A 14,839-nucleotide genomic window follows, 5' to 3' on the forward strand; every position below is an offset into this window, starting at 1 on the left:
AAATTCCATCTTAAACTCTTATTTTTCAAGGAAGGAAAGTAAGGCCTAACAGGGCTAAATGACCTTGTGTCAGTGAATGGTAGAATCCAGACAGGATGCCAGCACTGCTGATCCTGAGGCCAGTGCTTTAGTCCTGTGGTAGCTCATCCCAGGTGGCTGGTGCAGCGAATAGCCCTTCGTGGTCACAGATTGTATCTTGGTCTGCCATCCTTTTCCGCTGTGACTTGTAAGGGGGACTGGGTAAATGGAGTATTGATGAGATTATGCAACTCGGCAAATGCTTGCCTAAATCCCTCAAAATGCTATTTTTCATAGTGTCTTTCTCTTTTTACATGTATGTGTGTATATATTTTTCTGTGAATGCAGTTTACTTGTGAGCCTTTTACACTTTGCTTAAATACTAGGGTATGCTTTGAAAGGCAAGTAACTATGGATTACCTAGCAATGAGAGATTTTGTGAAGTGAAATTGAATATATAGATTTCATTGCCTTGATTAAAAACATCTATTTCCACAACTATCACCTTCAAATGTGACTGAAAGTGAATCAAATGTGTGGTATACACTTGCTTTACCTTGAAATAGTTTAAAAGATACGTATTTCATTGTCCTAAGTTATTTCTTCATACATACTCAAAGAAAGTTGGGGGTTTATTACAGCAGTTTTTCCTGTCAGGAAATTTATGTTTGCTTAAAATGTGCTTTGACTATCTTTGTGTTGTGTTGGAACACAGAGGTGTTAAAAGAATTCTTAGGAAACAGGCTTGCTTTACATACTAAATCTCGAAAAGCTGCCAACTGGCCTGTTATCTTAAGTCCAGAACGAGAAGAGATAACCACGGACAGGAGGAGATAGGAAGTAGTGAAAATACCTCATAGTACACTTCTTTCATGGTGTTGAAATTTAATGATGATTAGCTAGTGTGTTATATTCCTACATTCAGACCTCAGTGAGAAATACCATCATAATAGAAACTCTGTACTGAATTACCTATTGAGAAGAGTCCCAGCTCAGCCATCATAATAAGCCCTTAAGTCATACTTGAAGACAAAGACATTGAACAGAACATGAGTAGCAACTTTGAAAGTTGAAAATAGACTCAAAGAATAACCTTCCATCGATGGCTCTCAATCTTTGGCAGTTATCAGAATCACTTGGAGGATTTATTGGAACACAGATTACTGGGTGCCACCTCCTGAGCTGTTGATTCAGTGTATGTGGGGTGGGACCTGAGAATCTTCCGCATTTCTAACAAACTCCTAAGTACTATCTGTCCTGGTACCACATTTTCAGAAGTCCTGCCATAGATCTTCACCAGTAAAGATGTCTTGGTGGGGAAAACCAGTAGAAAGTATCTGTTGTTATGTTTGAATTTCCTTAGCTTATGCTGCTTGTGTGCTCTTGGAGTTAATGACAGTAATTAGAGCCTAGGTCCTTTGCTACTAATGAGAACAGTGCCATCTAGAGGCATTAGCCCAAAGGGCCACCACAGGGCCAAAGGAAACTGGTTTCTAGAGGAGGGTGAAAGGGCAGTTCATCCATCCTCAAGGATTTCTCAACAGCCTACTAGGTTATTGTGTGTGGTGCTACAGATGTATACGAAGAAATGAGAATGCCGCCTTTTAGTGAATTTCCACCCATGTTGTGAGTACCCCAAAAGTTCTATAAAGGGCAGATGGGGGTCTGAGCTTCACCAGTGGCCCCCCACCCCACCCCCCGCCCCGCATTCAACCAGAGCAGTTGTGCTTTCATCCGTTTTACGTACTGGAGGCTGTATTTGTAAACGCACGCTACAGTCGATTGATTTGGACAGATATATTATTCATCATCCAAGATTATTGTTCTAAAGTACAGGTTTTCTGACATGCAAAATATGGTGTGAAAAATACATAACTACTGAGAGAAAAGACATAAGCTCTAACCACACATCAAATGTTGAAAGTATGTTTTGCTTCATATTAGCACATGTTAAAATTATGAACAGTTGGAAATAATATTCTAGTTGCGCCACATTATCACAGTCATAAATTGAGTATAATTGGGAGAACAGATGTTCACCAATGTCAGAAGGAGGTGATTCAAGGGGGAAAAAAAGTGTGAAAAGAAAATTTGAGGAATTAGGAGTATAAACTCTTTCTGGCTTTGATTTAGTATGGAGTCAACTTACTTGATGGCAGATTCATTATCAACTATTTTAAGTCATTTGTTCAAAACGTGTAACATAAAAGCTAGAAATCATGGGTTAGTTTCACCTGATAAAACATGAACTAAAAAAATTACACAGTCTTTCAACGAATGATGAATTTGGGCGATGTTTATCCAGAGAATCATTAAACCACTCCCATTCTAGCACCCAAAACTGAAAGAAACAGAAAAACCAGTAGGCCTTCTCTTGCCAGAACTGATTGGCAGAGGAACATGGAGGTTAGAGGGAACGACTACAAGGCAGGGACAGTCAGTCAAGTCTCAGGGCTCACAAGAAATAAACAAGTGAGTCAGTGGTAGAAAGAGGCAGAAAACCAAAGGGTAGAGCAAGAAGAAATGTTGAGAATCAAGCAAATTGTTAGATTCTCGTGGAAGACAGAAGAAAGCAGCAGACAGGAGCAGGGAGCCCAGCATTGTAGCTGAGGTCCTGTAACACAGATGGCGCCTTTGTCCTTCCCTTTGAGGTCCCTGGGTCTCTTCTCACTGCTTATACAGTGGAGTCCAGACTCCTGGGTGATGTTCAGGGTTCTACTTGATCTAGTCTCAACCTTCCTTTCTAGCCTTATACGTTCTACCTTTCCCATAACCACAAACAGACATAGAACTCATCGTGGTGTCCAAAATTATACTCACACTTTTATGCTTTTGTGTTATACCATCATGAATTTAGAGTGAATTTCATTTCTCTTTTTAGTTATGTATAGATAATGCTAAGCAACACATGATATTGTTTTGTGTGTTTTTTACAGCATGACCTAAAGAGCAAGCTGTACATTCATCTTGCTTAAAGTATTCTTTAAAATATGAAGTGCTGTTTTTAGCCCTTAATCTCCATGTGTAAACTGTTTAATTTAATTAAAGTTATCCTTAAGGTGTAGATTTGGAGTAATGATGGGCGCAGGATAGGAGACTTCACTGGTTGAGAAAATTCTGGTGTAAGATTTAGAGAGTTTCTGTCTGCAGGCTCAGTCCTAGCAGAAGGCTCATGTAGCACTAATCTTTGGGCTTGTTAGTTCTGTGGTCATTGGTGACTTGTAAATACTGTTTGTGTGACAATATATAGTAAAACATATGCGTTTAGATTCAGTGCGTATCAAGATAAATATGTATGTGGGTGTGTTGTTAAAATATGTATTGTTAAATTTAGACCATTGTGATAGTGTTCAAATGTGTAGTTAAAATTAGTTATAGTAGTGTGAATATAATAAATGTATTTTCCAGGTATCTCTCTTGGTTTACGTGGAGAAAGGCATAGTACTTTTTATGTACTGTGAAAACATGGCAACATTTCTTTTCACTTTTTATAAATTCAAGAGGGTGTTACTTTCCTATTGTGATCCAATAAAACTCTATTTTCTTAAGGAAATGCTTGAGCTATACTTACTTCAATATTTTGTAATGGTATTTTCATCTATTTCTGTTTCCTCTTATTAGACTATGAGCTCCTTGAAGACAAGGGAATGTATTGTATTTACATCTGTGTTTTCAGTATTTCATGGGCCAGTTAGTCACTGTTTTCTGTCAGAATAGTCAATTTAGTTCACAAGAAATGAAAGAAAATAATAGTTACCAGTGTACCTGAAGATATACAATGTCAATTTTGATCCAAAATTGACAGAATTTTAGTAACTGGATCAATCAGTTTGAACAAATAGATGAAAAGTAAAGGTGAAGTATTGATATTACTTAATTTCTCAAAGAACAGATTTTACATACCTTTTGAAATAAACTCTATAATCAGTAAATGAGCTATGAAGTGGATTTCATTGAGATGGGTCTAAGAAAGAGGCTCAGGTTCTAAAAGGGAGTTGTCAATATCCTATTCAGGGCCATATATTGATAAAGAATTAGTAAATTGGATATAGTTCAGTTCACTTGCTCAGGCGTATCCAGCTGTTTGTGACCCCATGGACTGCAGCACACCAGGCCTCTCTGTCCATCACCAACTCCCAGAGTTTACTCAAACTCATGTCCATTGAGTTGGTGATGCCATCCAACCATCTCATCCTCAGTCGTCCTCTTCTCCTCCCGCCTTCAATCTTTCCCAGCATCAGGGTCATTTCCAATGAGTCATTCTTCACATCAGGTGGCCAAAGTATTGGAGTTTCAGCTTCAGCATCAGTCCTTCCAATGAATATTCAGGACTGATTTCCTTTAAGATGGACTGGTTGGATCTCCTTGCAGTCCACGGGACTTTCAAGAGTCTTCTCCAACACCACAGTTCAAAAGCATCAATTCATCGGTGCTCAGCTTTCTTTATAGTCCAACTCTCACATCCATACGTGACTACTGGAAAAACCATAGATTTGACTAGACAGACCTTTGTTGGCAAAGTAATGTCTCTGCTTTTCTTTCTTTTTTTTTTTTGTCTCTGCTCTTCAATATGCTGTCTAGGTTGGTCATCACTTTTCTTCCAAGGAATAAGCATCTTTTAATTTCATGGCTGCAGTCACCACCTGCAGTGATTTTGGAGCCCCCCAAAATAGTCTGTCATTGTTTCCATTGTTTCCCCATCTATTTGCCATGAAGTGATGGGACCAGATGCCATGTTTTCTGAATGTTGAGTTTTAAGCCAACTTTTTCACTCTCCTCATTCACTTTCATCAAGAGGCTCTTTAGTTCTTCACTTTCCTCCATAAGGGTGGTATCATCTGCATATCTGAGGTTGTTGATATTTCTCCTGGCAATCTTGATTCCAGCTTGTGCTTCATCCAGTCCAGCGTTTCTCATGATGTACTCTGCTTATTAATTAAATAAGCAGGGTGACAATATACAGCCTTGACATACTCCTTTTCCTATTTGGACCCAGTCTGTTGTTCCATGTCCAGTTCAAACTGTTGCTTCCTAACCTGCCTTCAGATTTCTCAGGCGGTAGGTCAGGTGGTCTGGTATTCCCATCTCTTTCAGAATTTTCCACAGTTTATTGTGATCCACACAGTCAAAGGCTTTGGCATAGTCAATAAAGCAGAAAGAGATGCTTTTCTGGAACTCTGTTGCTTTTTCAATGACCCAGCGGATGTTGGCAATTTGATCTCTGGTTCCTCTGCCTTTTCTAAACCCAGCTTGAACATCTGGAAGTTCATGGTTCACATACTGTTGAAGCCTTCCTTAGAGTATTTTGAGCATTAGTTTGCTAGCGTGTGAGATGAGTGCAGTTGTGCAGTAGTTTGAGCATTCTCTGGCATTGCCTTTCTTTGGGATTGGAATGAAAACTGACCTTTTCCAGTTCTGTGGCCGCTGCTGAGTTTTGCAAATTTGCTGGCATATTGAGTGCAGCACATTCACAGCATCATCTTTTAGGATTTGAAATAGCTCCACTGGAATTCCATCACTTCCACTAGCTTTGTTCATAATGATGCTTCCTAAGGCCCACTTGACTTCACATTCCAGGATGTCTGGCTGTAGGTGAGTGATCCCATCCATTAATTCAGGCAATCTTCAGTTTAGAAACAGTTTGTTCCAAATATACTTAGTTGACTGTAACTTGGAGGACATTTTCCATATAATAAGAATGCTATAAATCATTTCCATGTTATCCTGATTTTTGATACAATTGGAATGTGATTTTTTTGCAGTGTTTTATGGAGAGTAAGCTAATGATTCCTGGAATTTTTTCAGAGTATATTAGTAATAGAGAAAGTATACAGTCAAGTATATAGATACTCTTTTAGCTTTTAGTTTTTGCTAGTAAAGTAATATCCAGAGGGCACATTGAAATTTTTTATTATTGATTGTTTATTTATACAAAGTACTTTCCCCATTAATCTCATTACTTGAGAAAACACTAAATGGTGTGTTTATCTTGCCAATCTACTGAGCAATTCCCAGAGTTAAAGACAGACTTACCTCTGATCATTACTGAAATATTCATTTCAGTAATGATTTGAATTATAATCATCCTTAAATACAGAGAAGGCAATGGCAACCCACTCCAGTACTCTTGCCTGGAAGATCCCATGGACAGAGGAGCCTGGTAGGCTGCAGTCCATGGGGTCGCTAAGAGTTGGACACGACTGAGTTACTTCACTTTCACTTTTCACTTTCCTGCATTGGAGAAGGAAATGACAACCCACTCCAGTGTTCTTGCCTGGAGAATCCCAGGGATGGGGGAGCCTGGTGGGCTGCCGTCTATGGGGTCGCCTAGAGTCGGACACGACTGATGCGACTTAGCAGCAGCAGCGGCATCCTTAAATATGTTATAGAGCCTTATTTCTAGGATCAATGAAGTTTTTAAATGTATATTATATTTAGCTCATTTTCTTTCTCTTTGCTCTAACCATGTAAATGTTTTTGGTGTCTATTTGAGGGAGGCCTTAAATGACAGGAATTGGAATGATAGCAATTGTAAGTTTCATTTCTGAAATAGTTTATGCCAGACCCTTCCTCTGTACTTTAAAGTGTTATGCAAGCAACATTCCTCAGAGGCTAAAACTGCTATCTCCTGTTTATATGTAAAGAGACTTCAGCCAGAGGTTGAAGGATTTGCATGAGTCACTTAGTGAGGGGCTTAGCTGGAATTTAGAACCAGATTTATCTTGTCTCTGGTGCTCCTGATCTTTGTACTATACTATACTGTCCCAGTGAAAGGACAACTTCAACATTTTCAAAAGTTGTCTATTTTGAAAAATAATGAACTTGGATCGCACATATTATAGGTATTTGTTTTGGGGTATCAGAACAATGTGATCACTCCTGGGTAGAGTGATCAGAGAAAATTTATGAGCATAGTGAGTGTAAAGAACTCAAATAGAATATTAACTAAATCAAAATTTGGATTTGGAGACATCAGAGGCCCTATGAAAATCGAATTCTGTCTCTTCCCAATTCTGTTTTATGTTGAACTTCCTTGTTAAATGGAGAATGAATTCTAGACTGACCTGGAAAGAAGGATCAGAGCAGAACTCGGGTCACCGGGGAAATCGCCTATTTCCATAGTACCGCTGAAATAGGGAACTAAGCCTCAGTGATCCAGCAAAAGGCTTTTCAGTAACTGTATGCCAGGCATTGTAGAAAAAGATAAGCAAGACATGAATAGTACAGCAGTAGTAAGTTAGGAATCATGAGGTGAGACAGACATGGGATGTTGCGGAAACTGAAAGAAGGAGGGCTACTTTACTCCTCATGGACTGAACCATAAAAAGGCTTCTCAGAGGATGTAACACTGGTTGAGAGTTTGAGGGATAAAAAGGAGTTAACTAGATTAAGCGGGCGCTGAGCACTGAAGGAAGAAAAACCAGCATGTACAGATGAAACTGAAGAGCAGTTCTTCAAAATGAGTTTTAGATACTTTAGATTTTAGTTTTAGATTATAGATTTAGTTTTAGATTATAGTTTGCATCAGTACCTTATAGGAGTCATGAAGGCAAGAACTTTAGTATTCCAATGATTCAAATTTTAGAAAGCTATTGACTACCTTGTGAAATTTTGAAATAGTCTACACCCTGTCATTGAGGTTAAAACCCTGATACATGTTCATTCCGTTCAGTTCAGTTCAGTCACTCAGTCGTGCCCAACTCTTTGTGACCCCATGGACTGCAGCACGCCAGGCGTCCCTGTCCATCACCAACTCCCGGAGTTTACCCAAATTCATGTCCATTGAGTCGCTGATGCCATCCAACCATTTCATCCTCTGTCGTCCCCTTCTCCTCCTGCCCTCAATTACATGTTCATAGGGAAAACCTATTGAAGTTTTCTCTGTTCATAGAGTATCAGAGCTGGCAGCATGCTCTGAGGTTGTCTAGTCAGTTCATATTTTCATTCAACAATGATATTTACTGGGTGCTATTCACAGAGGACACAGAAATGAAAGATGGACCTTGCCTTCAAGGAGCTCATCGTCTAAAGGAGGAAATGAAAAGACAGTTATACAAGTATAATAAAATGCTAAATAAGAAGGGGATACGAGTTAAACACAAAGGAAGGCTCATTCACTTTTCCTAAAAATTAGCTAGATAAAATTTTGATTAGATCTTAAAGAATAGAAGACCCCTCTTCCTTGTGAAAGGAAGAAAGAATGTTTTGGGTCAGGACTGTGCTGGTTAAAAGGAACAGTTTGAAACATTTCTACTTAAATGTTTCAGTCTTGATTTCTCTAAACAAACAAAGATTATCAAAGCAGTGTCATAGATTTTCTTGGCTGTCTACTAGTCATATAACTGAGCCTAACCAGTGGTTTTCAATGTGTGGTCCTGGGACCAGCAGTATCAGCATTTTCTGGAAATTTAGAAATGCAAAATTTCCAGCTCCAGCCCAGACCCACTGAATCAGAGTCTGGTGATGGGGCCTAGCAATTCGTGTTTTAACAAGTCTTCCAGAGGATCCTGACGCATGCTAAAATTTGAAAACCATTGGCCTAAACTACAACAGTTCAGGGAATAATTGAGAGTCATGGGCTTCAAGGACAGAGACCTGCTTTTGAATCTCACTGATCCCATTTCATAGCTGTGTAACTGCCAATCTATTTCCTAACATCTGAGCTTTGGTATTTTCTTCTATAAAATGAAGATAAGAATATTCCTTTCCAGGGTTGTTGTGAAGATTGATAGATACAATTTAAGTAAAACACCAACATTGTGGCTTGCACATGGTAGGCTTTCAATAAATGATAGCTACTACTATTGGTATTGTTTTTTCTTTTTTTTTCATTAAGATATTTTCCCTGGTGAAATGATTGCTTTCATTTACTGAATGAAGAGTACTTACATATTTCCTTTTAGATCCAAATGCTGAAGAAATTAAGGACATCTATGGAGTCCGTGGTCAAGTAGAACACAAATTAGCTTTCCTGAGAACTCAAGTGCCAAAGGAAATGAAGCTTGTGGTCATTGGCCATTCTATAGGCTCCTATTTTTCCCTTGAGATTCTGAAGCACGCACCTGAGCTCCCAGTAAGTATGCCTCCAAAGGTGACTGTCGGTACTTATTGTGCGCTTGCACAAGTCCTCTCAAATGTCCTTTGCACTTTTGTCTCTTCTTTAATTGATAAGTAGAACACAGAGAGGGATCCTTGGTGGCTACTTTTACCCTATCTCTGTAGTACTGTGGGCCTGTGTTGAATGTATGTTCATACCTTTCCCACCTAGCTAATAATGCTGAACGAGGTAGGAATTTTCTGACTAAATGCCTGTGTTTTAAAAAATTAAAGCGTAGTAAATTCATAAAACTAAGATCATGGCATCTGGTCCCATGACTTTGTGGCAAGTAAAAGGGGGAAAAGTGGAAACAGTGACAGATTTTATTTCCTTGAGCTCCAGAATCACTGAAGATGGTGACTGCGGCCATGAAATTAAAAGACACTTGCTCCTTGGAAGGTAAACTGTGACAAACCTAGACAGCATATTAAAAGGCAGAGACATAACTTTGCTGACAAAGGTTCATATAGTCAAAGCTATGGTTTTTCCAGCAGTCATGTACAAATGTGAGTTGGATCATAAAGAATGCCGAAGGATTGATGGTTTCGAATCGTGGTGCTGGAGAGACTTGAGAGTCTCATGGACTGCAGGGAGATCAAATCAGTCAATCCTAAAGGAAATCAACCTGAGTATTCATTGAAAAGACAGAAGCTGAAGCTCAAATACTTTGGCCACCTGATGCAAAGAGCCGACTCATTGGAAAAGACCCTGATGTTGGGAAAGACTGAGGGCAGGAGGAAAAGGGGGTGAGGATGAGATGACTTGGATGAGGATGAGATGGTTGAGATGGGATCACTGACTCAGTGGACATGAGTTTGAGCAAACTCCAGGAAACAGTGAAGGACAGGGAAGCCTGGTGTGCTGCAGTCCGTGGGGTTGCAAAGAGTCGGACATAACTGAACAGCTGAACAACAGATAGTTAATTTATAATATTTTAGTTGAGCAAATGTCTGTTAAACTAGGGTGACCTGGAGTTTTTAAGTTACATATAACCTGCTGTTGTTCATAAAGGATTATTTAAAGGCAGTCACCAACTAAGACTGAGGCAAGAATCTTGTCTAGGAAGAGAATTGTATAAGTATTCATTTTTGCTCTTGTTTAGTCACTAAGTCGTGTTCAACTCTTTGCGACCCCATGGACTGCAACACACCAGGCTTCCCTGTCTTTTACTATCTCCTGGAGTTTGCTCAGATTCATGTCCAGTAAATTCTCATATCTCCTCTCAAAAGGAGGAAGATTTATCATCATCCTTGTTGACAGGAAAACAGCTATGCTTAAGGAACACTAGATCGTTATTTAGTCCTAAGTCTGCATCCTTATCTGCTTTGTAGCTTGGCAGCCTTTTTGAGATACTCATTCATAAATACTTACTGCGTGCCACTATGCACCAGATAATAAGTGAGACACTGGAGACATAAAGACCTGTTTAAAGTGCCAGGAAAGCTAGCGAACTATAAAACACTTCGAAACAAAACAAAACCTCATACCTTTACTGACATATACCATTGAAATGATGCATTAAATGCGATTCACAACATAAATTATTTCCTCATTCAACAAACTTACATATTCAGCACTTGCCATGTAACAGGCCTCATGCTGCATTTTGATGACATCCCAGTGAATAAAATAGTCTGTGAGGCCAAGAGAGCCTGAAGCCTAATGGAAAACACAGACTAACCCATAGGTGTGGTACCTACTGGCTTATGTGAATAGAGAGTGTGTGGGAGCATGAAGGAGTGCTATTTAACCTGGTAATCTGAAGGCAAGACAGGAATGATTCTTTCCTGGGACCTCCCTAGCCTGGGAGATTTTCACTCCATGTGATAAAACATCCTCAGTGGTGTCTCAGTTCAGTTCAGTTCAGTCACTCGGTGGTGTCCGACTCTTTGCAACCCCATGAACGGCAGCACGCCAGGCCTCCCTGTCCATCACTAACTGCCGGAGTCTACCCAAACCCATGTCCATTGAGTCGGTGATGCCATCCAACCATCTCATCCTCTGTCATCCCCTTCTCCTCCTGCTTTCAATCTTCCCAGCAGCAGGGTCTTTTCAAATGAGTCAGCTCTTTGCATCAGGTGGCCAAAGGATTGGAGTTTCAGCTTCAACATCAGTCCTTCCAATGAACACCCAGGACTGATCTCCTTTAGTCTCAGCACTCACTAGAAATTTGCTCCTTTTCCCACCGGCTTAACACACTTAACTTCTTACTTATGATTGCCATTGGGAAAATTACAACTGTAACCGCCTGGGGTATGGTGTTTCATACCAAATGGGGGCTGTTAATTTCTCACATTGGGTATAAGAAAGTATGTATTTCATCTTAAGTGTGAATTCAATCAATTCTAGATCACATTCCATTTACTGTATTGCTTCTACTCTATTTTCCCCCCCTAGATAAGGCATTTCAATCAGAAAGCAGGCTTCCCCCCCACCTCCTTTTTTTTTTTTTTTTTTTTAGCATTTAGCATGGCTTCTCATCTCTGTTATGCCTCTGAAGCTCCTATGGTACCATTTTATGAGGCTACTGTTTTCATAATATCCAGTCCGAGCCCTTAGCAGTTCTCTTTGCACGGTTGCTACAATTCCTTGCTCTGGAAACAAGACACCTAGGTTCAGACAGTTGCTGTCGTACTTTGCTTGTGTGACCTTGCGCAAGTTACTGAGTCTCCCTGTACCTTTGTTTCCTCATCTGTAAAAGGGGGATAGTAATGTGTTCTTCAAAGGACTTTTGTGAGAAATTATATAAAGAATGGTGGCTCAGATGGTAAAAGTGTCTGCCTACAATGCAGGAGACCCAGGTTAGATCCCTGGGCTGGGAAGATCCCCTGGAGAAGGAAATGGCAACCCATTCCCGTACTCTTGCCTGGAAAATCCCATGGACGGAGGAGCCTAGTAGGCTACAGTCCATGAAGTAGCAAAGAGTCAGACACAACTGAGCAACTTCACTTTCACTTTCTTTCATATAAAGAATGATACCTAGAACTTAAAAGTTTTATGTAAGTATTAGCTATAATTATCATAGTGGAGATAACTGGAAGCACTGGCTCAGTCATTAGGTTAACTACTGTGTTAGTAATCTCAGCTCAGAACTTAACAGTATAAAGCACTACACATTTATTCTCTCCCAGTTTCTGTGGATCTGGTCATAACTTGGCTGGGTCCTCTGGTTCAGGGTCTCTCACGAGACTGTAATCAAAGTGTCTTCCAGGGCCGTGGTCTCATGTGAAGAACTGAATTGAGGAGAATCTGCCTCAGTTTACTCCTTCAAGTTTGTTGGACTGAGAGCCTCGGTTCACCACTGGCAGTTGGGTAGAGGCCACCCTCAGTTCATTAGAATGTGGGCCTCTCTAACTTGCCCCATCAGAGCAAGTCTGGGAGAAGAGCCAGAGAAAGAGTCTGCTGGCAAGATGGAAGTCACAGACCATAACTTTAATTACAGAAATGATACCTCACTACTTTTACAGTATTCTCTTTGTTAGAAACAGATTACTAAATCCAGCCCAAACTCAAGGGGAGTGGAGTATACTAAAGCATGAATATTAAAAGGCGAGGGTCACTGGGGGCCAAGTCAGAGGCTGCCCACCCCACCACTATCCCAGTTAGTATTTCACTTGTGTGATGTACTGTCAAGCATGTGGATATGTAGGCATATATATAAATTAAAATACTGAATACATTTCCTGGTGTAGGAAGTAACTTGGTCTTGTCAAATAAAATGTAGCAAACTGATATGAAGTGTAATTTTTGGTTATTAGTTGTTCCAAGTGTTTCAAAAGCTTTAAAACCATTTTTGAAAGTGTGCTTGCATGTTTGAAATAATAATAGCATTATTATTTGTGATGGTTAGTTTTACATGTCAGCCTTATTGGTCTAAGGGGTACTCAAATAGTTAGTAAAACATTTCTGAGTATGTCTGTGAGGACCAGAGAAAATCAGCATTTGAACTGGACTGAGTAAAAAAGATCTGCCCTGACCATGGTGGGCAGGCATCATCCAGTCTGTTGAGGGCACAAATAGAGCAAAAACTCCAGGAAGGGCAGATTCTTTCTTTTTCTCTCCTAGAGTTGAGACAGCCATCTTTTCCTGCCCTGTGACCTTGTAGTTCCAGATCTCAAGCCTTCGGCTTCACCTATTCCCCTGGTTCTCAGGTTTTTGAACTCGGACTGAACTATACAACTCACTTTCCTGGTTTCCAGCTTGCAGGTAGCATGTGGTGTGGGACCTCTTAGCCTCTCTCAGTGTGTGAGCCAATCCCTATAATAAATGTTTGGAGTCTGTTTCTCTGGGGAACCCTGGCAAATACACCATTCTGTAAACATAGGAAAGAAAAGATCCATTTCTGAGTCCTTCGATTTGTTAACTTAGAGATCTTTCCTTTCAGTTTTTGTTCGTTTGTTCCACATCCATTCTGCATGTACTGTTTAATTTTTCCTGTGCATATTTGAAGATAGTTGTTGAGCACATTTGTTTTGAATTTCTCTCTCTTTTTTGGCTTGTGTTCACATATCTGTTGGGAAAGAACTAGTCCCATGCATTTTACAGTTAATGTAGCTTCTTGCAGCTTCCTCAGCTCTATCACTTTCTCATTAAGGATCTGCTTTCAAGTGTTCCTGCCCTTGCAGGAATAGTGGTGAAAAGAGAAAAGGCAGATGAAACATGAGCTTAACCTAGTCTAATTGTGGAGACATAACTCATGCTGTGATTATAGAGTTTCCAGAGAAACACAAAAGGCTGTTTTTTCTTATAAAGGATGTACTGTAGAAAACAGCACATGCAATAAATTGTCCATAAAGTTTACCCGGGGAGGAAGGTGAACATCTGTATGATTTTTTTTTAATTATTATTCAAAAGCTTTATCTGGTTTCAATTAACTGCACTGTTGAAGTCCTCCCCCCAATACACACCCCTCTTTAAACACCTGGCCCAGCTAATATTGGTGGTGTGATCCCTGCTGAAGTGTTGAAATTTCAGTGTCTCTGGCCTAATCTCAGACGGCACAGTGCCTGTATGCCTGAAGTTAGCATGATACGCTCCATTTAAGATGTATTTGACAATCAAATAAGTTTGTATTAGCCAGAGTGTTGCAATCCCTAATCATTTTGCCAAAAATAAGTTAGCTGTTATGTTTTACAACATATGAAGTGTGATAATAAGAAACTTGTGTTTCCATCTCTTATGTTATTTTTACTGGAATATTTGACTTCCATAAGATTTTTGAGGACATATGTGTAGTTTAGTAGCTGGTTTATTTGGTTTTATTTTGGTTCAGTTCTTTATAATATTTTTGTAACTAATGATAGGAAACTATGGTCATAAAATCATTTTAAGAGACTTACTGTATATTTTACACATAATGTCTGACCTATTTTTTAATATACTGAAGGAAATAATTGACTCACTCTTAAAAATCTCATATTAAAAATTTTGTTTCTTTAAGCAAATTTGGTAGAATTATAGAAAGTCTTCATATATTTTGACATGAATGTCCAGAATAAAAAATTTTTAAAAGAAACTTGAGAAAATAGATAGTTAGAAGATTGTTCAATAGCACTGTCATGATTCAAAATAATAAACACAATTTCAGATTAGTAGGATCTTTAGAGACAGTCTAGTCCCATCTTTAATTTTATAGGTAGAAATGGAGAGAAAAGTGCCTTGCCAGGATTCAGCCTTGGCTCTATCTCAATCTAGGGGTAAGATATGATTACAATAATTGTGGAT

General features: G+C 39.4%; 1 protein-coding gene across 8 annotated transcripts in view; it reads left to right on the forward strand.

The window, feature by feature from the left end:
* Nucleotides 1-14,839, forward strand: part of LDAH (lipid droplet associated hydrolase) — an 88,590-nt gene that overhangs the window by 20,954 nt on the left and 52,797 nt on the right. For all 8 annotated transcript variants that reach the window (XR_009739529.1, XM_061433205.1, XM_061433206.1 and 5 more), the window contains exon 4: nucleotides 8,922-9,091. Coding sequence is in view for 7 of the 8 variants with exons in the window: in XM_061433205.1 (XP_061289189.1) it covers nucleotides 8,922-9,091 (170 nt within the window). In the remaining variant the exon portion in view is untranslated. The remainder of the gene's footprint in view (nucleotides 1-8,921; nucleotides 9,092-14,839) is intronic.

This window comes from Bos javanicus, chromosome 11 (genome assembly GCF_032452875.1).
Source record: "Bos javanicus breed banteng chromosome 11, ARS-OSU_banteng_1.0, whole genome shotgun sequence".
Lineage (NCBI taxonomy): Eukaryota > Metazoa > Chordata > Mammalia > Artiodactyla > Bovidae > Bos > Bos javanicus.